Raw genomic sequence first — 27555 nt, 5'->3', positions numbered from 1 at the left:
AGAAGGCAAGGGATGGATGCTTCAAGCAAGCAGATGGCCCGCTCAGCCCTATGCACTGACAGTTGGTTCTCCTGAGGTAGAGCGAGCCTTGGTGCAAGGAAACAAGGTCAGGTGAATGCCAGGCTTCCAACTGTTAACCAGCAGGGACTGTTCTCTCCAGCCATATGCCTGCAAGCCAGCTGAGGTGGCTTGCGTTTTCATTCACGGGAAGTATCTGCCTACAGGCCCCGAGGCTGCTAAGGGGTGTGGATGGACTCCTCAGACTGCAGTCGGAACTTTTCAGCTTTTCAGCCTCGATTGTAGGAATACAGAAGTAGCATACACTCCAGATGGTTCTTTTTAGGAGCAGCACCAGAGCCCTGAGATTAGTTTAGTTTAGCAGGCAGGTGGGAATGAGAACTCTTTTAGATCAACAGCATCTCTCGTTTCTTCACAGTGAAAGGAAGTGAACACAGCCTGCTATCCCTGATGCTGGAACAGTTTCCGTTTCTCTATGTTTCTGACCCAACACTGACCAAAATGTGGAAGCAGCAGATGGCCCAGGTTGAACAACTCAAAAGGGAAGCGCAGAGAGAGAACCGATCCAAGAAGAAACTCCAGGATGAAGTAAGCTCCTACCCAAGCCTAAGTGCACAGACACACACAGGGAGAGCTTGTCCTCCACCGGACCATTAACCTCCTTGCTTTGTGTTCTCCTTAAAGATAGAAGAAGCCCTGAGAAGGCATGACCTCCTCACTGCTCTCGTCAAGAAAGAATATGACCATAACAAGAGGCTGGTATGTCAGGAGTAGTGCCCTTTTCCTTATCGGTACCAACTTGGCGGCAGACTCTTGTAACACGTGCCTGTGGGAAAATATATCCCAACACTGCACCAACACAGACCTGAACACACACCCAGCAGTTGGCTGCAGAACTCTTTTTATCTCTGCCACATGGCTGTTTTTCACTTCTTTATAGTAACAAATTAGGGATGGTATTTTCTGAGATGAAAGCCTAAGCTTTCAGATGTAAAATGAGTTGCCTGGCTTTCTCTTTGGTGAGCAAAAGGCAGAGTTGAAATTTTATCCCATTTCTGTCTCTACCTCCACAGCCCATGTCGGTGCTCAGAGTCGTAGCTTAGCGCTGTTGTCTCCGGTTCCAGGCAGAGAGCCAGTTTTGTTATAATTTGGATTGGAAATCATACTTATCATCCCTAGCTAATATAGTGACCAGATAAGGCAGAAGTCAGCCTGCCAAAGATATTTAAAAATCTTTAGTTGGGAGTAGAGCTCTGGAAATATTAATCTTAAATAGTTTCTAAAAAGCCATCTTCAAACTTGCCTGGTCACTGAGTCAAGACCATGTGACTGACCCAGTCGACAGGACACAGGACAGTGGCTCATCAGTGTCAGGGCCCATGTGCTCTGCACAGTGGGACGTCGGTGCTGCTCCACAGACTGTGGGGGTGGAGCTGCCATGGTCTTTCCTGCATGCCCAGCTTACAGCTGGAAGGCATCATTCATGGTGGGGAGCTGAGGGGATGAGCTGAATGCTCAAGCTGGCCCTCTGCTTGCCTTCTTCCCCCTTCCCTAGCAAGACTTCAGGGACCGAATTCAGAGACAAAGATTGGCCCAATCAAAGATAAAAGAAAATCGTCATCAAAGTGTTCGTGCCCGAAAATATTACGATGATTACAGAGTTCAGTTACGTGCAAAAATGATGAAGATGAGAACCCGGGAAGAAATGGTATGTATACCTTTCTGTCTGTCTAGCTCTGCTAAGGGGAACTTATGTTTGGAACCAGTTTCTTTGTCTATAAATCTTTTTTTTTTTTTTTTTTGGTTTTTCGAGACAGGGTTTCTCTGTATAGCCCTGGCTGTCCTGGAACTCACTTTGTAGACCAGGCTGGCCTTGAACTCAGAAATCCGCCTGCCTCTGCCTCCCGAGTGCTGGGATTAAAGGCGTGCGCCACCACGCCCGGCCTTATGGTTTTTTTTTTTTTTTTTTTTTGGTGTCTATAAATCTTACCTCAATTTGGATCCAAAATCCAAATCTACATCGCATATGCAGTCAGGACTTGTGCTTGATATTGATTCACTGCCCGGCTGTGGATTCCCGTCTCCTCTGTCTTCATGGCTCTCCTCCTAAGATGCAGCCACAAGTTCCTCGACCTCCTTCACATGCTCTGCAGTACAGCTGCTCTAAGGGTTTGAGAGCACACTGCAGGCAACAGAAATTAAGGCATGCTTGCGTGATACAGCACATGCATAGAATTACCATGCTGTGAGTTGTTCCCACAAGATGCACTGATGGTCCTAGCCTAACCAAAGTGTGAGGACCCCCAAGTTACTGATAACATGCACAGATGCTTCAGAAATCTTTCCTGAGAGGGCGCTGAGCACCAGTAGGAAGGCACAAATGAAAATCACAGCAGACACCACTCACACCCACAGGGATGGCTAAAACAAATTGTGAGGACGTGTGGGGAAGACAGAACTCACACAGGGCCGATGGGCTTGTGGCGGGTGTGATTGCTTTTATAAATCTGGCAGTACTTTGGAAGGTTACTGGAATGCTGGGTAGGGTTAGACTTTTTGGATGGGTATGTGTGTGGTGTGTGTTTGTGCACCCACATAGCAACCAAAACAGCTAAAACGGACCCATGCCTCTCAGTTTAAGAATTTGTGAATCAAACTTATATTCACACAGTAGAATGACAAAAAGTGACAGCTCTGTCTGTAGGGGATCTGACCTTTGAAGTGTGTCAGGTTAAGGCTGTGTTCAGAACAGGAAGGGAGGACAGCAGTGCTGATGAACATAGGTTTCATGTCTGGGATAGTCACACAATTCTGAGTCTGCTAAGACCTATTCACAATGTATGTATATTTTAAGAGTAATTTTATGTCTGTGAACAATGAGGAAAGCTGTTATTTGAAAAGCCCTTGTGAAATGCAGTATAACTTATGATTAAATAACCAACAGATTTTTAAGAAACTGTTTGAAGAAGGTTTACAAATTCAGAAACAAAGACTACGAGACCTAAGAAACTACACCAAAGAGAAACGCAACGAAGAAAAGAGACAGCACCAGAATGAGCTGGACTCGATGGAGAACTACTATAAGGACCAGGTGGGCTTGATCCCAAGCGCCTGTCAGCTTGGCTTAGGTCATGGCTGGCTACTATGCAGTCAGCACAGCTTTGCAGCAGTGATTGTTTCTAAGGCAAATTTAAGACAGTATTTAAAACAGTATCCCGTGTGTGTTGCCCTATTTTCATTTTGATTTAAGATGGAGTATAAGAATTAATTGCATTGTGATGGAAGATTTGTTTTTTCTTCCCCACAGTTTTCATTGCTAGCAGAAGCCATCTCACAGGAACGTCAAGAACTCAAAGTGAGACAGAAATTCCAGGCTCAGGTAATAATGGACAGGACAGGAATTAGGAATTATTCCTAAAAGGAAACAGAAGATGTTATTGTAACTTCAAAAGAATGGAGAGAATACAAAGAGAATCCATCTCTGCTTCCAAGTACCTGATGGGCTGATGTTAGCAGCTCTGGTCTTGGAAGGGAGCCAACAAATCACTAAACTCTCTGGAGGAACCGGCTAGGAGCGGGCAGATGGGGGTCAGGGGTGAGCATAGAGGGGCCTGGATTAGAGTCACAAGCTTCAGATTGACTGAGTTCTCTTTCAGACATTACATAAGGTGAAGAGGGAGCTGAGAGCTAAAATGGAGGAGGAGATTCAGCAATTGCAGCACATGATAACGCAGAACGACGACGATGCTTTCTTCCGGGAGCTAGAAGCTGAGCGCTTCAAAGCTCGGCTGCAGTTGGCTTCCTTCCAGTACAGTAAAAATCCTTTCCCAAGAGGCCAAACTTCATAGGTGAAGTTTCTGGACACCTTAATATGAACAGAGCTAGACCTGAGCCAGTAAACAGTCTAAACCAGAATATGCCTAATTTATGTATTCATGTTAAAATTTAGAATTTTTTTAAATAAAAACTTTCTCTTAAAGCTTACTGCTTTTGAATTTATAACCTAAAACCTGAGAAAGGGAATAAAGGCATTTAGCTCTGTTAAAGCTGTTAGCAAGTCCTGCCAGCCCACTCGTGAAGCATGTTGATAGAGGTCAATAAAAGTTATTGACTCTGTATGAACTCCAGGACCAAGAACAGTATCTTAACAGGCTGTGGATGAAGCCAATAATGGCTACTGTTTTGGAGTTCAGGAGCTATGTAGTCCTAAGTCCCTCGTCTACCATTTGGGAGCTGACTTCCATTTCCCTAGCCGTATCTATTTCCTGGCTAGAAGATGAGGTCATCTCTGTTCAGGATGACTGCAGGCATCTGAGTGCTGGGATTACAGGCTTGCACCCCTATACCTTTCAGGAAAATTAACTTTTATATAGCCTTTTAACTATAACTACACAAACCAGTTTAGAGTATTAACATAAAAGGGTAATACCCTCTGGTGTACTTCCATCTATCCTATAACTAGTCTCTTGACTTCATGCTACTGAAAAAGCCCCCCAGATAGGTACTGACACAAGAGCAGCACTGGAGTGCGGCTCCCTGAAAGTCTCTGTGCCAGCAGCTCTTCACCATGGCAGTCACCTGTCAAGATGCATGAGCAAGCCATGGAGGGGTCTGTTGGCATCCCTCATCCCTCTAGAAAAGAACTGGAGGAAGCAACTACAGAACACTGTCAGGACCTGTCTTATACTCTGCTGTCTGCTCTGTTTCCAGCTCTTCTAAGCTGTTGCAGCCTCTGCTGTACTGATTCACAGACCACACATTATGGTGAAGAAGGAACCCACATGCATTTCTTCCCTATCTGTGTATGTAGCTGTACTCTCATCGACTGGCATTCACGGAGCTGTAACTCCTCTCCTTTTCATTTGCAAGACTTTACTGTTTAACACCAAGGCATGCTGGCAAAGGTTAGGCCATCTGCCAGCCACAGCACTGCCCTCCAGACCGCAGACAGACCTGATTGTAGATTTTTCTTCTCAGAAGTCCCACCACCTCATGGCCCCCAACAACGATGGGAAGTCTCAGCTGCCATGATAGAGAACTGCCCCGCTTCCAGCCGGTTCCACCTCAGGGCAGCCGGGTGCCAGCCTCTAAGCCTGGAGGAAAGCAGCAGTCTTTCCAACTCAAGGCTCCCCGCTATAGCCTGTGAAAAGCCAAACATGGTTTTCAAAACAAGTAAAAACTCAGTATTCTTACAAACCTCGCTGCTGTGACAGTGCAAACAGCATTCATTTTATTGCTCAGCTTCGGCATGGGCACATACATACATACGTACATAGTTAATTTTTAAAAACCATTTATACAGATGTTATTGATAAAGCTCATGTAACAAATGAGTGAAATTACAAAGAATATCAAGGCTAAAACATTCTGTAATAAATACAATGGAAATGATAAAACTTTGTTTTTAAAGTCAGTTTAGAGAAAAGGAGAATATTACATAAAGTGAACTAATTACATCTAGAATCAGCAACTCAGCATTTGGTACAATCATCATCCTAGCGTGAGAACATTAACCACCACACGTGGCCCCGACCGTAAGCTGCAGCTGAAGGGCGAGGCTGTGCTGCTGACCCTGCAGGCACTGGAAGCGGCTAACACCCACCAGTGCCATCTGTCCGATGCACTGCAAGCTCAGGGCAGATTTAGTGTTGTCTAGGAAAGCAAATTATAGTGGATTTAGGAGAAGAGAAATTTGTGCTCTGGCCTGTAAATGTGAGTGGGGTGGGGAGAGCACTGTAAAATACAGAGCAAACTGCAAAACAAATGTACAGGATACGCAGCACTGCTTTAAAACTTTGTGCCAGGAAATAGTGGCCTCTTACTGCATGTGAGCACAAGGGAACCATTGGTCAAAATGAAGCTTTCCTGATGGAACAGAGCGCCTGGAGGAAGGCTACGTGGGGACAGATAAATATTCACATTAAACACAAGGCAAGTCCAGGTTCTGTGACACTGGGGATTTTTGTCTGCTTAGCACCTATTTGGAAGTAATCAGGCAATGTAATTTTGAAATCTAAATCTAAATCATGTTTTTGATGTCTGTGCTATTGAAGACCGTTACATAGGGCAATTTCCTTTAAAGCTCTGTCAAGTCACTGTAATAAAGTTAAAAGGCACTCAAAAAGCGGTGGGATTTGCCTGTGTTACACTGCGTGGAAAACCGCTGAAAGCAGCATCTCCTTAGCACTGCATCCCTGTCCTCTGAGACAGGGTCTCATGGAGCCTCAAACCCACTGTGTAGGTGAGGCTGGCCTTGGCATGCTGACGCTTCTGCCTCTGCCTCCCTAGTGACAGGATCACGGGTGTCAGCCACCAGGCTGAGTTACACTTCCTGTCAAGTGTTCCTCATGGCCCTGTGCCAAGCTCAGCAAAATCTGCTATTCTTATTTCACATCCATATTTAAAAATAATAGTGCATTGTTCTGATGGTTGAATTTTAAAATCCAATGTGATTTTTTTTTAATGGTTGCAACCCCTCACCCCAGAATTTTTGTTACCTTCTAGATCACAGGATGGGCCACACACCTTGAAAGCGTAACTCCCACACTTGAAGTCAGCAGTGTGGCAGCCTGGCCTCCACTCCCTCACTTCATGAACTCTTCAGTTCTGGAGTAAATTGTACGACTGACTTAGAGTCACTCTTATTTGAGGCAAGATCTGCTGTGTAGTTCAGGCTGGCCTCAAACTTGAACTGCCCCTTCTGCCTTAGCTTCCCAGGAGCCAGGATCACGGGCATGGTCAGCCCAGCTGACATCACACATGTATGACATTCTTGGCCCACCATGCACACTACCACCTCCAGTTCAACCAATGAGGTAAAAGCAGGGCTCTCAAACTTGTTAAACGATTTTTAGAGCAAAAATTTTCCTTTTAGAAACTTAATTAAAATATAAGTTAGATGTACTTATTAGAGACTTTGGTTTATAGAAATAGCATATAAAAAACAAGCTGACCCAGCAAAGAATGAAAATCCACCCCATCACATACTGAGAAGCTATAAAACTGCAGTATTTCAATTTAAGATGAAAGTAAATCCAAAATACCTGATCTTCTTGATTCAAGAACATGAGGTCTTTTTTTTTTTTTTTTAAAGTCATCTTAAAAACAGGAAGGGTAGCAAATAAACTCAGTTTAAATGGCTGCATTAAGAATTTCCAAGAAAGTCACACTTGAAAAATATAAAACCCCACTTAAGCTACAGTGACCCACATAATGCAAAATATAACACTCTGCTATAGAAAACCACAACTAAACATGTAAATGGCTTAATTTCATCAAGGTAATGATCCCTCTTTAGCCAATTGTTTACAAAGGTGGAACAATCCAAAATAACTATTTAATTTCTTACAAAGAGCAGGTATAGGAGCTGTTCAAAAATCATGTATTCAATCAAAATGAAGTGTGACTTGTACCGACTGCTGGAGTTGTCTTGCTGTGCGGGAGAGACACGAATCTGAGAAGCAATTTGGGGAGATAACCTTGTATAAAAATAGTAGTAGTCTTTTAAGTGTAGAATACTGCCTAACTCTGGAGACACAGGGGTCAGCATTCTTTAGGTTCAAGGTATTAACTTTAAATAGCAGCTGAGTGTGTCCTCATGGCAAAGCATAAAGACCTTTATCTTTCCTTGAAAAGGAATTTCAAAATTGTCCTTTCCCCTCCCAGTGTCCTAGAATCTAAGGAGCAGGGGAGGAGGTTGTCCTGTATCCCAGCGTTCTCTGAAGCGCTGCTGAAGGAGGCTGTTGGCCAGGGAATAAATAAGAGCTGTAGGTAAGTCCTTGGCGCCCATCATTCCACAGCAAAGCCACATGTCTCCTCGATGGCAGTTAGCAGCTTTTCATAGAGCTTCTCATAGCTTTCATAGGGTGGAATGTCTATTCGATTGAAGCTGTAAATAAGCAAATGAGCCTTGATCATTCACTCAGAACAAGTCAGCAGGTACAGCAAGCGAGCATAGCATAGGCTTCGTGTCATACAGGAAGTTAGAAGGGCAGCCCTCTAAAGAAAAGACCACGACTTTGGAGTTTGCTTACTGATTTCTGAATAACTTCACTTTTTAAATCACTTAAAAGAAGTGCTCATCATTTCTTTTAAACAAAAACTTGCCTAGAATGACAGAGGAAAAGCTACAAAAATAACTCACCAAGTGTGGGCTTTTGGCAAGTTGTTCGTGCAGGCATCAATCTGGTGTATGGTAAAGAGCCGTGGGCCTGCAGCACCTGCCAGTGAAGGAATGTGGGTCAGATCACAGCAGGCACATGAACCCATCTCCAAAGCCTCAGAATAAATTGGAACATAAACCACAGGAGCTGGGGAGCACCTTGTATCCACACACACCAACTTGGGGGCTCATAGGAAAAGTAGCCTGGCTTTGAGGTTGTAAGCGACGTGTGTTTAAGGCCAGGTGCCGTAGCATCAGCAGTGCTGTCTGAGCAAAAGGCTTAACCGATGTTCCTCTGCCAACAAACCACGTGCCACAGAATATTTGCATCCCAAGCAATAAGAACGCATTAGGTTTGCTTTCCTTTTCCTCTGTGTAACCTTGGCTGTCTTGGAATTCCCTCTGTAGACCAGGTTGGCCTCTGCCTCCCAAGTGCTGGGATTAAAGACCTGTGCCATCACCCACCACTGCCTGGCCTTTTTTTTTTTTTTTTTTCTTTTGGAAATAGAATCTTGCTATGTAGTTCTAGATAGTCTTAAACTCAAGATCCTCCTGCCTCAGCTTCCAGAAGACTAGGATTACAGGCATATGCTATTATGCTTAAAATATACATTTGTATCATATTTTAAAAGATGACACTCTAACGCAAATTTAGGTTTATGACTCAAGCTGAGCTTAAGCAAAGATTAGCAGTCTACAGGATACACTTTCAGTCAGCACACATGCCCCATACAAACACAGAAGAGAAGACGACACCACGCTCCCCAAGAAGGGAAGGGGAACACAACGTCAGGCAGCTTTGCCCAGGCTTTCTGAGCGCTCTGTGGGCAACTGCTGATGAGTTCTGTACTAGTCCCACTTTGCGGATTCTCCCTCCTCACCAGCAGTTTTGAAAAGGAAGAGCTGAAAGGTGAAGGAAGCAATGGCCACTGAATGATCCACCACAATCATCAGCAATGTTACCAACTCAAGCAAAACGCAACAGCTTATCCCACAGAAAAGCAATCCTCAACAATTCAAGATGGCCTCAAGTCATATAGTAAATACAGTGCTCTGAACAAACAACTGGCTTTCAAAATTCATGCTGCCTCCCTCTGCTAAAAGAAAGGCAGAGGAGGCATCTCAGGTGAGTAAAGGTTTTGCCAAGCTGAGATGTCAACATGGAGGTGAATGACCTTCCATACAGAACTAAAGCAGGGTGACCACAAGGTACAAAACAGAGCATCAGGGGGCTGGTGAGATGGCTCAGTGGGTAAGAGCACCCGACTGCTCCTCCAAAGGTCCAGAGTTCAAATCCCAGCAACCACATGGTGGCTCACAACCATCTGCAACGAGACCTGGCGCCCTCTTCTGGAGTGTCTGAAGACAGCTACAGTGTACTTACATATTTTAAATAAATAAATCTTTAAAAAAAAAAAAAAACAGAGCATCAGTACCTAGGCTCCAACCTACATTCCACACAGAGAAAGCCTGTCAGAATACCCTCTCCAGAAGGAGCTGCGATGGCAGTTCCATGTGGGAGCTAGTCAGAGATCTTTATAAGCACAGGGCTTATAAAACTACAACATACCCCAGACAATGTGATTCTCTCCACCCCACCCCACCCCACCCCACCCATGCAGGAGTAGATGCCAAGTACCTGTGTGCCCATCCCATGACACCTTACCTTGTAGTGCTTTGAAGCCCTGCAGAGGCACTCGAGAGGACCCTGTCACAAACTGGAGCAACCGTGCTCGTCTCTCCTCGTCAAAAAACTCCACAGCTTTCCAGAACCACTTGACAACATTGCTGTCTGGGGTACAGTGTTTTAACCGGGTGTTGACCTTCCAGTCACTCACATCAATTTTGCCAAGTCCACAAATAATAAGCTGTTGAAATATTTGCAGGAGTGGTAAGCCAGTGGACATCAAAGCTGTGCCTCCCAAGTCATCTTAGATTAGCAGTGAGCATTCCCCACAAGCGCACACAGCTGCATTATCTGGAAAGCTTTTCAAAACAGACCCAACAGACCCTGTGCTGCAGAGACGGTAACTCAGTGTCTGCTGACAGCCAGGTCTGAATCCATCCATCCTTCCTTCCTTCCTTTTTTTTTTTTTTTTTTTTGAGACAGGGTTTTTCTCTGCGTAACCTTAGCTAACCTGGAACTCACTCTCTTGAACAGGCTGGCTTCAATGACTTGCCTGCCTCTGTCTCTCCAGCTCTGTCATTAAAGGCAAGTGACACCACTGCTCTGTATCTTTAAATCTCCAGAAGTATCTACTCATTGTAGGTCCTGTCCCCAGTGTCTAATAATCACTGTCAAGGACTCAGACAAGAACAAAGATTTGTAAAAACTCCAGTTTCAAAATAGAATTCTAAAATTTTAAAACATTAGACAAAAATCAAGACTCAGTAAACACAAGCTGGGTGTAACACACCATGCCTATCATCCCAGCACTAAAGAGGCTGAGGCAGGGGATCAACATGAGTTTAAGGCTAGCTTGACCTACTACCTTGTCTCCAAAAGAGGATGAGAAGAAATAATACAGGTTTCTCTGTGCCTTTCTTAGGTCTGCACTGATTTACATTCGTTTTAACACTGTTAGCTTACAATTTGAGGCAGTCATCAGCCTGCAGTGTTCTTTGCTCTAATATCACAGTCACCTCTACCTCACTTTCCCTGTGAAAATGATCCAGAGTGTACCACAAGAAACATGTTGGATATGTAACGTAATTCACTTAACTAACAACTTTGAAATTATATTAAAATGTAAATACTTGAGGGCCAGGCGTTGTGGCACACACTTTTAAACTCAGCATTCAGGCAGAGGCAGATCTGCTGAGTTGGAGGTCAACCTGGTCTACACAAAGTGAGTTCCAGAACAGCCAATGCTACATAGAGAAACCTTTGTCTTGAAAAATAAAAAAAACAAAACACATGAATTCTGCTATAGTGTTCCACTTGACATCCTAATACAATCAATATTTAAGAACTATATTAAAGTCATTTTGATACTAACATGTCTCTACATATATATATATATATATATATATATATTATACACACACACATATATAACTAGTTTGCTTTATTCATTTAATTTTATGTATGTAGGTAGGTAGGTAGGTAGGTAGGTAGGTATACATGAACACAAGCTACAATGCACAGGTGGAATTCAGAGGACAACTTTCAGGAATCATTTTTCTCCTACCATCTAGGGTCTGGGAATTGAACTCAGGTCATCAGATTTGTTGGCATGTGGCCTCACCTGTTAAATCATCTTGAGAGACCCCCCAATCATGAGTTTATCAGTGAATTCTAACAGTGTGTAAGCTATAACTTAATTTGTATAGTTCACATTTCAATAGTGATAAAACTACACTGTAAGCCAGGCATGGTGGCGCACGCCTTGAATCCCAGTACTCGGGAGGCAGAGAGGCAGGTGGATTTCTGAGTTCGAGGCCAGCCTGGTCTACAAAGTGAGTTCCAGGACAGCCAGGGCTATACAGAAAAACAAAAACAAAAACAAAAACAAAAACAAAAAAACCTACACTGTAAATCTTGCCCACCAAATAAAATTCACCTCCCAAAAGGGTGGTCTGAATATGTATGGCCCATAGGGAATGGTACTGTTGGGAGAAGTGGCCTTGTTGGAAGAAGTATGTCATTGTGCAGGTGGGCTTTGAAGCTCCACCCAGTGTGGAAGGGTCAGTCTGCTCCTGGCTTCCTTTGGGTGAAGATGTAGAACTCTCAGCTCCTCCAGCATCATCCCTGCCTAGACACTGCCATGCTTCCACCTTGATGATAATGGACTAAACCTGTAAGCCATCCCCAATTAAATGTCCTTTATAAGAGTTGTCACAGCAATTAGCACTCTAACTAAGACAATGGCTCTGAAATAATGAGTTCAGACACTAAAAATGCTCTCTAAATCCTGTTTGTCAGAAGAGTGCCTGTTATAGTGCAAACTCTTTTTTTTTTGGTTTTTCGAGACAGGGTTTCTCTGTATAGCCCTGGCTGTCCTGGAACTCACTCTGTAGACCAGACCAGGCTGGCCTTGAACTCAGAAATCCGCCTGCCTCTGCCTCCTGAGTGCTGGGATTAAAGGTGTGCACCACCACTCCTGGCTTAGTGCAAACTCTTGATTCACAACATAAACAAAGAAGGTCGTGTATCTCAGGTCCACTCCACCCTAGCCATTTAGCTTTAGGTTCCCCTCCTCCCGCCTTGTCTTCGGCCATTTCATTACTCTGTCACAGAAGGAGCTAGGGATAGTACTGAGTCAACTGACTGTTTGCAAACATCTATTAAAGAGACCAGCAGGCCTGGAGAGACACGTGGCTCAGTGGTTAAAAGCACTTGCTGCTCTTCCAAGGGAACTGAATTTACCATGTTGGGTGGCCAGGTCCAGGGATCTAAAACCTCTGGCCTCCCTGGTTACCTGAACTCACATACACATACCCACATGCAGACACATGCATTTATACATAATTTAAAAATAATAAAAATAATAGATTTTTAAAAAGACAAGGAAGAAAAAGTCATTAACACTAATAAAGAAAATCATTTAAAAGTGATCTATACTCTTCAAGTAGTTGCTACTTCCTAGCCACTGGATAAACTGTAGACTAAAACCTTTTTGTATACTTCCTCTTCTTGAACAAGGACTTGCTATGTAGCCCAGGCTGGCCTTAAATTTTCAATCTTTGTGTCTCAGCCCAAGTGCTGTATTACAGCCATGCTCCACCACTCCCAACAAACCTCACTATGTCTTTCATAGTAGTTTTAAGTTGGATATGTTTACTGTGGTACTCTACGGGAGACTTCACACAGAGGGAAAGGGAACTGTTCAATACAGAGCTGATTACTGTTATTATATGGGTGTTTGCAAAGGCCCAGGAATGGTTAAACACCTCATAATTTATCTTGTTTCATTTCTTCTAAATGTATTCTAGCAAAGATGAGCAATAGTTGAGCTTAACATTTTATTGAAATAAATTTCAGTATGTTAGAGACAAAGTAAGATACTTAAATAAGCCAAATAAATCAAGAAATGACAAAAAGTTGGGCCCAGACTGCAGGATGGCTCAGTAGGTAAAAATACTTGCCAAGCAAGTATGGCAACCTGAGTTCAACCCCCAGAACCCATATCCATAAAGAAAGAGCTGACATCACAAAGCTGTCCTCTGCCCTCCACATGTAAGCACTGGAAGGATTTTAAGTGGGAAGAATGTCTATGTGGCTTAAAAAGGAAAGGGACTTGAGAGGTAGCTTAGCTGGTGGAATGCGGATCCCTGGGCTTAATCTCAGCACTCAGTGGGGGTGCGGGAGCAGAAAGCCAGAAATGACCTTTAGGTCATCCCCATCTACATAGTCCCAGACTAGTTAAAAAGAAGGAAAAGGATATATAAATTAAGAATGTCTCCATATGGGGCTGGAGAGAAGGCTCAGCTTGCTGCACTTTTAGAGTCAAGTTTGATTCCTAGTACACATGACAGGCAGCTAACGATCACCTGTAACTATAGCTCCACCTCTCAGATCGCTGAGGGCACCTGTACCAATGTGCATACCCCTGCACACACACGGACATGTGCGTACATACTCATAAAGCCATAAATAAGGGATTGCTTACCCACAGAAACTCCAAAGCCCAAAATACTTCCTGTAAGAATTCTCAGAGGATGGAGTCACGAAACTCTAAAGCATTAGGGAGCAGCCCTTTGCTCCACAGACAGCAGGAGAGCCCCAGACTTGTTCCTAACACACTGACCTCCAGCTCCTTCTCATCAAATGTCTTCAGCAGATGCTGGGGAATGACTTCATTAAAGCCCTTCTGCAGCGCCAGGAACTGAGCTTCGATGCCTCGGAGAAATCTCCAGTTGACATAAAGCCTGCAAACATTGGTCGGGCGTCATGTGACTGCAGAGATTCAGACGTGGAACTGCCAGAAAGATCTACTTTGGCAACTTTATACTTTAAAGTGTCTGTCATCAAAATGTTAGTCTAATAGGGCAGAGATACAGGCGAGCTGGGGAGTCCTGCTCATAGGCACAAGACCCTGGGTTCAATCTCTGGACTGAAAGAAAAAGGACACTAAAAAAAGTAACAGTTTAAGTCTAATATCTAAAAAAAAGTTAAAAACTAGAGGGACAAGTGGATCCTAAGTGTCCAGACAGTTCCATGCACTACAGAAGCAGTGCCATCCACCGCTGGCCAGCAGCTGCAGGGGATCTGCTCTTCAAGTGGGGCCTGACTGTGACAGACTTGTAATCCCAGGCACTAGGAGGGCTGAAGCAGGAGGGTCAAAAGAGCTCAAGTCCTGCCTGGGCATTCAGTGAGACCTCGTCTTAAAATTAAAGTAATAAAGAGGAGGAGCTGCAGCCCAACGGCAGAGCCATGCTAACACGCACAAGGCTTGCACTTAGCCCCCAGCACTGCTGACTGACAAAATAAAACAACTCTTCCAATCAGAAAAGCCTCCTAGTAAACTGACCGTCTACTACAACTCAGGTTCTGAAGTTCAATTTTGGTAATTACCACAAATATCTATTTTGGTGATTAACTATAATAAATTACTTTAAAATATTTTTTAAAACTTTCATATGTAAAAGTGTTTTTCTTACATGAATGTCTGTATGAGTTGTCAGATCCCTGGAGTTACAGACAGGCATAAGCTGCCATGTGGGTGCTAGAAATTGAACCCAGGTCCTCTGGAAGAGCAGTGAGTGCTCTTAGCTGCCAAGTGATCTCTCTAGCCCCAACATTTCTTTCTTAATTTATAATACACAAGTCAATAAGCAGAATAAAGAGCCCAATCTCTTAAAGATTGACCATTCCCAGGACAGGGGGCAGGGGGTAACTTAAGAATGCTGTCAGAGAGGGGCTGGTGAGATGGCTCAATGGGTAAGAGCACCCGACTGCTCTTCCGAAGGTCCGGAGTTCAAATCCCAGCAACCACATGGTGGCTCACAACCATCCGAGATCTGACTCCCTCTTCTGGAGTGTCTGAAGACAGCTACAGTGTACTTACATATAATAAATAAATAAATCTTAAAAAAAAAAAGAATGCTGTCAGAGATGGTGAGGAGCCGTCTGTTTATCCAAGAGGAAGAGAAAAGGGGAGGAGGCAAGCAAGGTGGGAACCCAGAAAAGATGCTGTCAGAATAATGCTCACTGTTCCCCAGAGGCTGTGAAGCCTTAGAAGATGTCAACGAACAAAAATACATTAAGTATTACATCTTTTGTGAAACTTTCCTTGTACCTTTTAAAATTTGTTTTTTTTGAGACAGGAGTTCATTAAAATGTTATATATGGTGTGTATGATGTATAAATATGGGTATTATTTGGGTCTCACAGGCTGGCTACAGGAAAGCCAAGGATGACTATATACACTTGGTCCTCCTGAGATCAGAGGTATGCATCAACGTATCCAGCTTAAGAACGCTTCTGAGCTACCTTTTAATATTAAGTGAACATCTTTATTTATATTTAGTTGCATGTATGCTTCTGTAAAAAGAGTTCTAAAAATGGGGGTGCCTGGAAGATACTTTCATGTTCATATGAAGCCTGGGCTGCCCAGTCTATCACTTCATGGCAGAAATCACGTTGGCCACAAGTATACATAGACCAAAAATAGATCAGGCACAGGCTGGAGAGATGACTCAGCAATAAAGAGCACTGGTTGATTTTCCAGAGGACCTGAGTTTGATTCCTAGGGCTCACAGAGCAGCTCACAACCACCTATAACCAGGAAATTTGATGCCCTGTTTTGGCCTCCACGGGCACCAGGCATGAACATGTTGCATAGACATAGAAGCAAGACAAACATCCAGACCTGCTACTCTAGGACTTGGGAGGTAAAGGTAAGAGGACCAGAAATTCAAGGCCATTTTCAGCAACCCAGCAAGTTGGAGGCAAATATGGGCTACATAAGACCCTGTCTCCAAAGGGGATGGGAAGGGCTAGTAGCTTCTAAGCTCTGGAATGTCAGTAGCCCATAAGAATGAAGCCTATCTTACTGAGAGACCAAGAAAAGGAGCAGCCTTTGATAGCACATAGGAGCTCAGTAAGCACAGATACAGCCAGTCATCTGTGCCATCCTGGCTGAGGCCTCAAACCTAAGAGTCAGAAGGCCCACCTTGGCCTTTTAACCCCAGCCAACAGCTTGTGGACTAGCAGTCCACCAGACCTATTATTCTCTGCCCAATTACCCCAGGAATTATGAAAAAATAGTTAAGAGTGGGAGTTGTAAGTCATTTAATGCCACAGAAGTTTGTTCCAGTAGTAACATTTCATAAACACTTAAATGTTTTTCTATATTGATATCCTGGAGCTTTTTTTTTTTTTTAAATTCAAGCATTTACCTGACATATTCTTTTTTATTTTCTTCAGTAACAGGGATACTTTTGCCATTTGGTTTGAGTTCATGCTGAATAATTTCACCATATGCATTATGCTCAACACAGAAGGTATGGTCCAGAACACCTGTGATATCGTTTTCACTAGATAAGAAACAAACAAGACACATTAGCAGGGGAACCTACCTCCCATCTCCTACAATGTGTTCATAGGTGAGGCGTTCAGCTAAGACAGTACTGCAATATAGCAGTTACAGGACCAAACTCCTCCCATCAGTTCTTATGCCATCTTTTCTTGCACAGAAAAGTCAAAGAGACTTCTCCTTATAAACACAGACAGCATTTTACTTCCTGAGCAACAAGAATGGGTTCTGTCAAATAGAGAGTCTTTGAGAACATTTTTGGTATCCAGAGAAAAGGCTCTTCTGAACATGAGCACGCTCAGGAGAACAAGCACTTGGATGTCTTCAGTGAGAAAGTGATCTGGGAAGTCTATGAAGCTGAGCATCTTCCTGTGCATTATCAGCTAGCAGTGCCTGCTTTGTGAAATATGGTTCCAACAAGTACTGCCTTCACTAAAATGAAATAGGAAAGGCCAGATGTGGAAAGAGCTCACTGCATGACCACAACCTGAGTTCAGTCCCCTGAGCCTACATGGTAGCAATTCTGCTACCATTTACTAGTATTTAGAATTTACGATTCTGGCCCATGTTGGCTGAGACAGAACCCGACTTAGTCTTAGGATACTATTACATATAGTGTTTTAGCTTACAAGAGCGCACATGTTGAGCATGCTCAGCCTGGAAATCTGAAATTCAAAATAAAACACTTAAGAATTACCATCAGGGTATGTGTGTAAAGTGTGTATGAAATGAAATGTGTTTAAACTATGGTCCCACCCCCAAATATTGCAAGGATAAGCAAACATTCTAAAACTAGTGAGAGGATCAAAATCAGAAATACTTCTATATCCCAAGGACTTCAGATTAAGGATGATCAATCTGTGCTAGATTAATTTTCCTTTTCAAAGAAATAACATGAGATTTCTAGAAAGACCTAGGTCAGGTCTCAAAGCCTGTGGACCGCCGAGCCTGTCAGGGTTTCTCCGCAGAAGCTTCTTCCTACAGCAATGGAAACTGTTACAGAGACCCACAACCAGTCACAACGCAGAGTCAGGGACCATGGGCTGACCAACCCAACTCGATAATCTATCTACACTGCAGCCCTACACACAAGGTCCAGGGAGATGTCAGAATACAGCAGGAAGATCCCAAGAGCCAGAGACCAGGAGACCCATCATGAGACAGTACCTCCTAGACAGGACAACACTAGTTGCCATGCCAACATGGAGAGGGGAAACCTCTCAAGGCTCCCCACCTAGATGGAGAGCTACAGGCAGTCGATGACTGCTGAGAGGAGAATCAGTTTTCTCCAGGGATGAGTGGCCAGATAGGTTATCTAATCTCAAATAATCCGTCCTACACACTGATACATGGAGACAATACTAAATGGACTCAATGTGTGCGAGGGTGTGTGTGTGTGTGTGTGTGTGTGTGTGTGTGTGTGCGCGCATAACTTCAGTTCAAGGGGGATATGATACCCTATTGTGGCATCCTCAGACACTGCACACACAAGGTGCACAAATATGTATGCTGGCAAAACACTCATACACATTAAGAAATATTTTTAAAACCTTTCAAAGTAATAACATGGGCTGGAGATATATCTCAGTAGTAAAGTCCTTAGCACACTAGCTTCCCTTTCAGGAATCTTAAATGTGAAGACAATAGTAGACTGGGGATGGGATAAGGGGAAGTCTTACATGGTTTTACCATAATCCACACTTAACATTTTCTGTGCATATTTTAAATAAAAAACATAAGTGCATTAGTTTTGAGATGTATCTTTTTGTTTTATTTGCTTTTTAAAAAATTTATAGTTATTATCATTAATTATTATTATTATTATTATTATTATTATTATTATTATTATTATTATTATTTCATCTTTACAGGTATGGGTGTTTTGCCTACACGTATGTGTGAGCACCATGTGTGTGCCTAGTGCTCGAGACCAGAAAAACGAAACAGATTCCCTGAAAGTAAAGTTATAGATAATTGTGAGCCACCATGTTTGGGTGCTGGGAACTGAACCCTGGTCCTCTGGAAGAGCAGCCAGTACTCTAACTACTGAGCCATCTCTCCAGCTTCGTTCTTCAATTTGTTGTGGAGCCTGTCCTTGACTTCAAGATTCTTCAGACCTCCCAAGTGCAGGCTTTATAGGGATGAACTATCAGATATAGCTTGTATTTTTAAGATTGACTTTCATTATTAATTGTATCTAAGTGTATATGTATGGGGTACGAGTGCCCAAAAAGGCCACTCATCAAAAAGGTTAGATGTCCTGGACCTAGAGTTCCGGGAAGCTGTGAGCTACCTAACATGGGTGCTGGGAATCAAACTCAAGTCAGTCAATCCTCTGCTAAGATCAGTACATGCTCTTAACTGCTGAACTACCTCAGCAGTCTTTGTTTTGTTTGATTTTCTAAAAAATGCGTATGTGTGTGTGCCTGTGTGACTATGTAGACTGTGTGTTGTATGTACAGGTGACTGTGAAGGCTGAAGGAGGCATCAGATCCCCTGGAACTGTATGATCTGCCTCATGAAGAGTCCTGGGAATTGAACTGGGTCCTCTACAAGAACAGTAAGGACTATTAACTACATGAGTCATCTCTTCAGCTCCTAGCTTGTATGTTTTTAAAAGCTCAGATGCTAACTATGCTAACAGAAGTAAGATTCAATACGTACAGTATCCACACTAAACTATTATGAAGGTCTGGGTCAACAAGCTCCATGTCATCCAAAGTAATTGACTTCCCAAGCAACTGTTTATAAAAAGGTAATGTGAAGCCACCGTCAATATAATGTCCATGGAATACAGCCATTCCCATTATCCGTCCAACAAAGTGGAAATAGGATAAATGTTCCTGAAAAAAAAAAAAAAGACAAATACTCAAGTTAGAAACTCTTCAGTAAATTGTGTTAATAAAAAGTGAATATTTGGGGCTGGAGAGATAGCTCAGCAGTTAGGAGCACTGACTGCTCTTCCAGAGGACCCTGGTTCAACTCCCAGCACCCACATGGCAGCTTACAGCTGTCTGTAACTCTAAGATCTGACATCCTCACACAGACATACAGGCAGGCAAAAACATAGCAATGTGCATAAAATAAATAAATTATTTTTTAAAAAGTAAATATTTAAGCAACATTTTTCCTTCCTTCGTCTTCCTCCCTTCCTCCCTCCCTCTCCCACTTCTGCCCACCCCACCCCCCTTTCTGGTTTTGCTTGTTTGTTTCTGAGACAGGCTTCAGGCGCAGCCCAGGCACTTTCCCACTGCTGGATCACAGGTATGAGCACCATGTCCATAGCTCTCAGGGCAAAGGCCCTTCAGAAAGTGACTCCTTGACAAACCTTTTGTGAAGCTGCTTGCACATCCTGTTCACTGAGTGCACTGCCAGATAAAGCTGTTAATCCTTTCATTGCTTTCTTGACCAGCCAGAGACTGAACTTCAGGGCACCATGGATTTAAGACATGGATTTGGTCTCACATTTGGATTAGTGCATTAACTACTGTTTATATAAAAGTTAATTAGTCCCTTGGGGACTAGTCCACATTTGGACACACAAGGAATAACGACAGTGTCCAGAGAGAATACTCATGAGGAGAACAGAAGGTGGTCAAACCCAGGGGACTGGGTCTACCCCTGGGAGCATCCAGCAAAGGTCAGGTGACTGGCAGATGGACAGTGCTGAGCTGTCAAAAGCAGCAGTTTCACCTTAACAAGTAACGTCCTAATGAGCCTTGGTCACCACATGTAGATACAACTGTTCTTTCACCATACTGTTTGGTTGGTTAGATATCTGTATTTTTAACTACCTTTGCTTTTCCATTTAATAAGTAATCTTTAATTTTAAAACTTGTTTTATCTTTAAAATACCTATTTCAAGAAATACATGCTTACTTTAAAATATTTAGATAAAACAAGCACAAGCAAAGAGGACATTAAAAATTACCCATTATCCAACAACTAGATAAAATGATTATCAGTTTTACAGTGTAGACCTTTTAATGTTTTCCCTACATATATTTACCACAGCTATATCACGTTATTATATAACTTTTCACTTAACATCACTTGACATATAACAACACACATCTGTATCACGCATCATCTTCATCTCATAGTATGCCCTTACTTGCAAACAGAGTAGAGATAATCAGACAGTAACAAATTAGCAGTAACTTCTGACATTTGGACTGGAAGCCAGTGCAAGGGATCAAACCCCCCATCCTCTTGGATGCCACAGATGTCAACGACACAACCACTGAGCAACGGCCCCAACCTTAACTTTTAAGAATTTAATAATGTATTACAGGATTTTAAAAAACATAAATTGTTTAATATACAGGGTCTCACCTAACTCTCACAACCCCTTTCTAAGGTGCAAATTCTTCCTATTAATTTTTAACAATAATTGAGGTTTAAGGCAATGAACTATACCACAGTCACAAAGATAGTAACTTATATAACAAGAATATGATTCTACATCTTTTTGTTTTCAGAAACAGGGTTTTATCGCACAATTTAAGCTGCCTATAACTTGGTAAGAGCCAGGTGGGCCTAGAACGTTCATGATCTGCTGCTTTAGCCTGGAAAGCACTAGGATCTCAGGTATGAGCCTGCACACCCAGAGACTCCATGTCATACCCAGATCAAGAACAACCATTTACACTATTTTATGTCATAATTTAATCAATCCTCTGCATGGACAACCATGTTGTGTCCAATGTGGGATATCAATAGCAGATAGCCTAGTGTCTCAATATAGTACACAGCTGTAATTATTTCCTGGGACAACTTTCAAGAAGAGGAATTGCTGAATTAGAGGGTGTGGCCAGGATCAGCCAAGTGATTCCTTTGTGAGATGAGATCAGAGTGGATCAGATGAGAGCAGAGTGGATCCCAGCACATTCACACTATTGTGACCACAGCACATACCGGATTAACTGCAGAATCGGGATTGATCTGCAGTGTGTAGATATCATCTCTAGAATACTGGAAGAGACCATAGTAAGGATTCAACATTTCATGTGACAGGAGATACAACCATTCCCTAGAAAACAAGATGAAGTAATTTGTTAATTAAGATATGCCACTAGTCATTCTAGTAGATGATTTTTTAAATTTTATTATTATTATGGGTATGCATGATGTGTGTAAATACATGTGTCACAGAATACACGTGGAAGTTGGAGGACAACTCTATGGAGTTGGTTTTCTCCTTTCCCTTATGTGGGTTTGGAGACTGAACTCTGACTGAAAGGCGAGCACTTTAACCTGCTGGACTTTACGTAGGCTGGACTCAAACTCAAGAGATCCACCTGCTTCTGTCTCAAATGCTGATGAAAGGTGAGCTGCATTATGCCCAGTTTCCACAGTTCTATAAGCTATAAGAAAATACAGTATTAACCGTGGTTCTATAAAAATCACAACAGAAAATGAATGTTTAAAGAGCAATTATACTTATTATTAGACAGTTCTTGTTCATAATTTGGAGCGACTTTATTATACTTTTGCATCAGTGAGTATAAAGGTACTACTTAGAAGTTCAGCTGCTTATGAGAGGCTGTAGCCCTTTAGTTTGATCACTTTAAATGTGTATAAGATTTATAACCCATAATAAATCATCTAATGTCTATTTCTATCAGGATAAATTCATACTAGATTCATAATAATACCTAATACAATAGGCAGGCAGAACCCTTTGCGTTCAATGCCAGCCTGGTCTACCTATCAAATTCTAGGGAGGTCAGGGTATATACAGAGATCCTGTCTCAAAAAAAGACACATAGCCGGGCAGTGGTGGCGCACACCTTTAATCCCAGCACTTGGAAGGCAGAGGCAGGTGGATTTCTGAGTTCGAGGCCAGCCTGGTCTACAAAGTGAGTTCCAGGTCAACCAGGGCTACACAGAGAAACCCTGTCTCGAACCCCCGCCCCCAAAAGACACATAACACAGCATGAAATTATTCTTCCTTTTCGGGCAGTGGAGTGCTCTGTGGCTTTGTTTTAGTAGAGAAGTGTCAATGTCTATCCCATCATCATTTACTATATTAAAGTCTAAATACTTTGGGATACACGATCCCAAAGCTTACAGTGTAAGTGGACACTGGTATTCTTTGGGCCTGCCTCATATGACTTCTCTTCCTTTTCCCTGTACTGGAGATAGAATATAAAGCTCTGTACATGCTAGGCAAGTGCACTCACTTGAACGCTACTCCCCAGTCCTCTTACTTCTTCTGTTTCTTTGAGATAGGTCTTGTTTGCCTAAGCTGGCCTTGATTTACTCTGTAGTCCAGTCAAGTCTTGAACTTGTAATTCTCCTACCTTGGCGTCTCAAGCAGTATTAGGATGCCACTAAAGCCTATTGTAAACCTAACACTTTTTTCTAAAGTTTCTTGTTTCTTTTGTTTGTTGGGTGGTTTGGTTTGGCTTTTTCGAGACAGGGTTTCTCTGTGTAGCCCTGGCTGTCCTGGAACTCACTCTGTAGACCAGGCTGGCCTTGAACTCAGAGATTCGCTTGCCTCTGCCTCCAAAATGCTGGGAGTAAAGGCGTGCGCCTCCATGCCTGGCCTACATCAATGCTTTTAAAACAAACAGCATTACTGCCAACTTATCAAATTCTTCATATTTTTCAATAAAAGATGACTTGTCATTTTGATGACAATGAAATAACTAGTCTAGGACTTAATACTGTTAAAAACAAATTAAAAGAAAATGTTTTAAAATTCTATGATGTGACAAAGGTGAAATCAAATTTCTATTATGTGATAGTAAAAACAAACTAAAGAGCCAAGTCAGAATGTGCATCTCCACATACATAGCCCCACTACACACTACACACCTGATGACTGTGCTATGCTTTGCTTGTGTGCTATGTGCATCTATGCCTATTTTTTTTTTTAAAGAAAGCTGAATTTTTGTTCTCATTTTCCCAAGACTAGAGGCAAAACTGACTGTTTTAGATCTACTACAAACTAAAGGTCAGACAGCACAGCTCACTCATTCATTTCCACATGCCATTTATCCTGCCTACATCTATAGTAATGAGGTAATTTTAAAGAGATTATTCATCTGATCTGTACAATAACTGTCACTAGCAGATAAATGTTTTCCTAACATTCAAATTCTATTTCTGAGTAAATAAACCCATAGGAATTAAAGTTCTAAAATCTTCATGTAAAAGATATTTTTGAAATATCTAAATTATGCAATAATTCAGAGGATCTGAGCTGAATCTAACCCAAAAGCGATTGTCCTACAGCCTTGCTGCATAGTCCCATAAAGTACTATGCAAGGTGTCAAGGAAGGGAGGCAATCAATAGTCACAATTTCCAGCTGTGACACCATGAACTTTAACAATGACCAGCATGGCCAGAGATGCATAAAGGTACAGTAGTGGCATGCCTGTTTTAGTGATAACTCACAGCTGCCTTACTAGACACTCGGACCACGCAACACAAGGAAAATCCTGTGTGGTACTAAAAACCTAGCCAACTACCTGAGGCGAATGAAGTCAGGAATCTTACAAGAGAGCCTATTACCAGCATTGTGTTAGATCAGCATAATTCCTAATTTCATTCTAAAATTTACCTTTTTACCCACAGATTTGTGTAACTCTCATCCTTCTTCAGAGAAACTTTTCTTTACAGCAAATGGAGACAATTACAGAAAACCAGAACTGGTTATAATGAGACACAAATGGATCATGGGGAGCCCAACCCCAATGGACAGATATATCTACAATACAACTTCTTCACCTAAGGTTCAAGGCAGATTTCAGAAGAGGTGTCAGAAGACTGTGAGAGCCAGAGGACCAAAGTCTGCTGTGAAATGTACTTCCTAGAAAAGTCAGGAGAGGACTGTCTGCCCTTGTGGAGAACCTGAGCTGTGCTCCCAGCACCCCAGAGTGGTTCACAACAGTCTGTAACTCAAGTTCCACAGAATCCAATGTCCTTTTCCGGCCTCTCTGGGCACTGCATGCACATGGTACACATTCAGACATGCAGGCAAAGACTCACACAGACTAACTGTAAATAAGTAAACAAACGATGATGGATTCAATGAATAGATAGATATCCATGTGTTTACCTGGCAACTCCTCCATAGTCAAGACCTTCTTCTCCACGAAATTTTATCATTAATCGCTTCCATAGATCTTTTGGCCTCATTTTCATGACCTGTCTATATGATTCCTGAAAAATAATTTTGATATACTATTATCATTAGGTGCTTTAGCCTCTAACTTTTCTTCTCCTTCAATTCACAAAACTAATTCAAGTCAGAGGCACCAGTAAAAACTAAAAGATTCAGTTCTAAAAGAACATAAGTACATTATATTACTTATATAGAAGAACGTAATATATTAACCACATAGACAACTTTATATTGGGGACAGGGTAAAGATGGACTCTAACAAAGCCCAGACTGGCTTTGAACATCCTATGTAGATAATGTTGGCCTCTGGATGGCCTGGAAATTGCTATGTAGACTAGGCTGGCCTTGATACTGTGGAGATCCACCTGTCTCTAACTCCAGAGTGCTGCGATTGTATAGTTAAGTGTGGTATCACATGCCTTTATCTTCTTTAAATGGACTTATTTCACTTTCTTTTTCTTGTATAAAAATTCCTTTATGGTAGTCAACAGCTGGATCCTGGCTCTTCTGTACAGAGACCCTAATATCAATAAGATAATCAGGTAGTTTTTGATAGGGAGACTTGGTGAGCACATCTGTTTCTCAAGGTCTGGGGTAGCTGTATATCTTGAAGATGTCATCAAAGGCAGACCTGGGTGGCCACAGTCGATACTGGCCATCAACAACAGCTTCTTGGACTCAGGTGCCCAGATGATACCAGTGCCTGTGGGCGAATGGTCTGTTACCTGGCTTGGGACAGTATGGGATTTGATTATCTCGCTCCCTTGGTAGCCTCTGTGTACCAAGACAATGGAGAGTTTATCTAAGATGATAGGGGGCTTGAATGCTGGTGGCTATCTTACTGGTGTACCTAGCACTAACATCAATGTGACCATTGTAGTCTCCAATGGCCAACAAATGCCTTGAACCCATCCACTAGCCAATGTAAGACTGCCTTATTAATCTTTACAACCTTAATCATGAAGAACACCCCAAGAAGTTATTTTTGGAGGCTGATAGACAAAGAAAAAGAATCTCTGCCTAGGGACCTGTTTTTTTTTTTTTTTTTTTAAAGAATTACATACCAGAAGAGGGCATCAGATCCCATTACAGAGAGCTGTGAGCCACGTAGGTTGCTGGGATTAAACTCAGGACCTCTGGAAGAGCAGTCAGGGCTCTCCAGCTACCCCTGCCCCCAACTCCTTATTAAAGATTTATTTTTATTTTTACTCAATTGCATGTGTTGGTGTCCACTGAGGCCATTGCATCCTTGAATCTTGATTTATAGGTGGTTGTGAACCATCTGACATGGATGCTGTAACTGAATTCAAGTCCTCTGAAAGAACAAGTACTTTTGACAGCTGAGCTGTTTCTCTAGCACCCAATTCTTGACCACAAAGCCCACCATGGTAACAGGATCTACTTATCATTTCAAGCCTTACTTCTCTCCATGAGCTCCAAGACTGCAGCCTTGGCCATGACTGTGATCCCGGCCCGAGTGCACTAACAGCCTCTAAGGAAGACTCGTTTGCCTCCCAAGACCGGGAACCCAGGACCTCTGGATCCTTCCAGTGCACAAGCATCGCCTATTATTATTTAGTGTATTATTTAGTTTTCCAAGTGGGAAGAAGCTCTTTTTACAAATGACACTGTAAAAAGCTCATCAGGAGGCAGGTCTCTGAGTTTGAGGCCAGCCTGGTCCACAGAGTGAGCTCAGGACAGCCATGGCTAAATGGGGACAGACAGACAGACAGAAAGACAAACAGACAGACACACACACACGGGGGGGGGGGGGAAGGAGAGGGAGAGGGAGAAGCAAAGAAAGAAAATAAGGAAGGAAAGAAAAAGAAAAGAAAAGTAAGAAAATACCTTTACTCCAATCAGATAAGAGCTCCAAAAGTATATTCTTAGAAAGAGTAAAAAGGGCCTGGAGAGATGACTCAGTGGTTAAGAGCACTGGCTACTCTGCCAGAGGAATTGAACTGCCTGAGTTCAATTCCCAGCAACCACACAGTGGCTCACGACCATCTGTAACGGGATCTGATGCCCTCTTCTGTATATACAGAACATTCATACATTAAAAAAATATATACATAAACAAACTAATAAAAAAAGAGTAAAACAAAGTCCAGGCATGATGGTACATGCGTTTAATTTCAGTCTTTGAGGGAGGGAGGCAGAGGCAGATGTTTGAGAACAGCCTGGTCAATACAAACAGGTCCAGGCTAGCCAGAGCTACACAGTGAGACTGTCTCAAAACAAAGGAAAAAAAAAAAAGAGCAAATCACTAAATTTAATTTTCTTCTAATTGGAATTAAGGATTATATATTTACCTCAAAAATCTCTTCCCTAGACACCTCGATACGGCAGTGGCCAGCTTGAGGCTGCTGTTGGGAAAGTTCTTGCCGCAAGATTTTTAGTTTTTGAACCAAATCTCGCTTGTATCTTGGCACTGTCAGACACTCAGTGTCATCGGGACACAATGACACCACTTGCTGTTGCTGTTGGTCTTTCAACTGGTTCTGACGACTGTAAGTAAACAGAAATGTTATCAAAGTACTTTAGAACATACAAGGTTGCAATTCTACATTTAAGTCAGCATTAGCCTGTAAGAGAAATCTATTAATGTCTAAGCCTTATGAGGCAGATCAGCAGCCCGACAGAACTGGTTACTGAGGCTCTATTCATAAAGCCTTATGCAGATGCTAAGAAGAACTGCTCAGATACCATTTCCTCTACAGCATACCATCACCTAATTTAAAACTCAGGCAGGTGCCACAAA

At 42.5% G+C, this 27555-nt stretch overlaps 2 protein-coding genes across 3 annotated transcripts in view; one reads left to right on the top strand and one right to left on the bottom strand.

The window, feature by feature from the left end:
• Nucleotides 1-4009, top strand: part of Cep95 (centrosomal protein 95) — a 30271-nt gene extending 26262 nt beyond the window's left edge. The window contains exons 15-20 of the mRNA XM_021175478.3: nt 437-606; nt 703-777; nt 1574-1726; nt 2963-3109; nt 3326-3397; nt 3675-4009. Coding sequence (XP_021031137.1) covers nt 437-606; nt 703-777; nt 1574-1726; nt 2963-3109; nt 3326-3397; nt 3675-3866 — 809 coding nt within the window. The 3' untranslated portion in view covers nt 3867-4009. The remainder of the gene's footprint in view (nt 1-436; nt 607-702; nt 778-1573; nt 1727-2962; nt 3110-3325; nt 3398-3674) is intronic.
• Nucleotides 4010-5225: 1216 nt separating this feature from the next.
• Nucleotides 5226-27555, bottom strand: part of Smurf2 (SMAD specific E3 ubiquitin protein ligase 2) — a 104443-nt gene continuing 82113 nt past the window's right edge. For both annotated transcript variants that reach the window (XM_021175694.3, XM_085829457.1), the window contains 9 exons: nt 27107-27302; nt 24729-24832; nt 21577-21691; nt 19324-19502; nt 16523-16660; nt 13930-14050; nt 9846-10047; nt 8162-8237; nt 5226-7906 (listed from right to left, as the gene is read on the bottom strand). In XM_021175694.3, coding sequence (XP_021031353.1) covers nt 7807-7906; nt 8162-8237; nt 9846-10047; nt 13930-14050; nt 16523-16660; nt 19324-19502; nt 21577-21691; nt 24729-24832; nt 27107-27302 — 1231 coding nt within the window. In that variant the 3' untranslated portion in view covers nt 5226-7806. The remainder of the gene's footprint in view (nt 7907-8161; nt 8238-9845; nt 10048-13929; nt 14051-16522; nt 16661-19323; nt 19503-21576; nt 21692-24728; nt 24833-27106; nt 27303-27555) is intronic.

The sequence above is a fragment of the Mus caroli genome, unplaced genomic scaffold, assembly GCF_978045245.1.
Source record: "Mus caroli unplaced genomic scaffold, Mus_caroli_1 scaffold_13, whole genome shotgun sequence".
NCBI lineage: Eukaryota > Metazoa > Chordata > Mammalia > Rodentia > Muridae > Mus > Mus caroli.
Note: the sequence above shows the minus strand (reverse complement) of the source record. Positions and strands in the feature narration are given on the sequence as shown.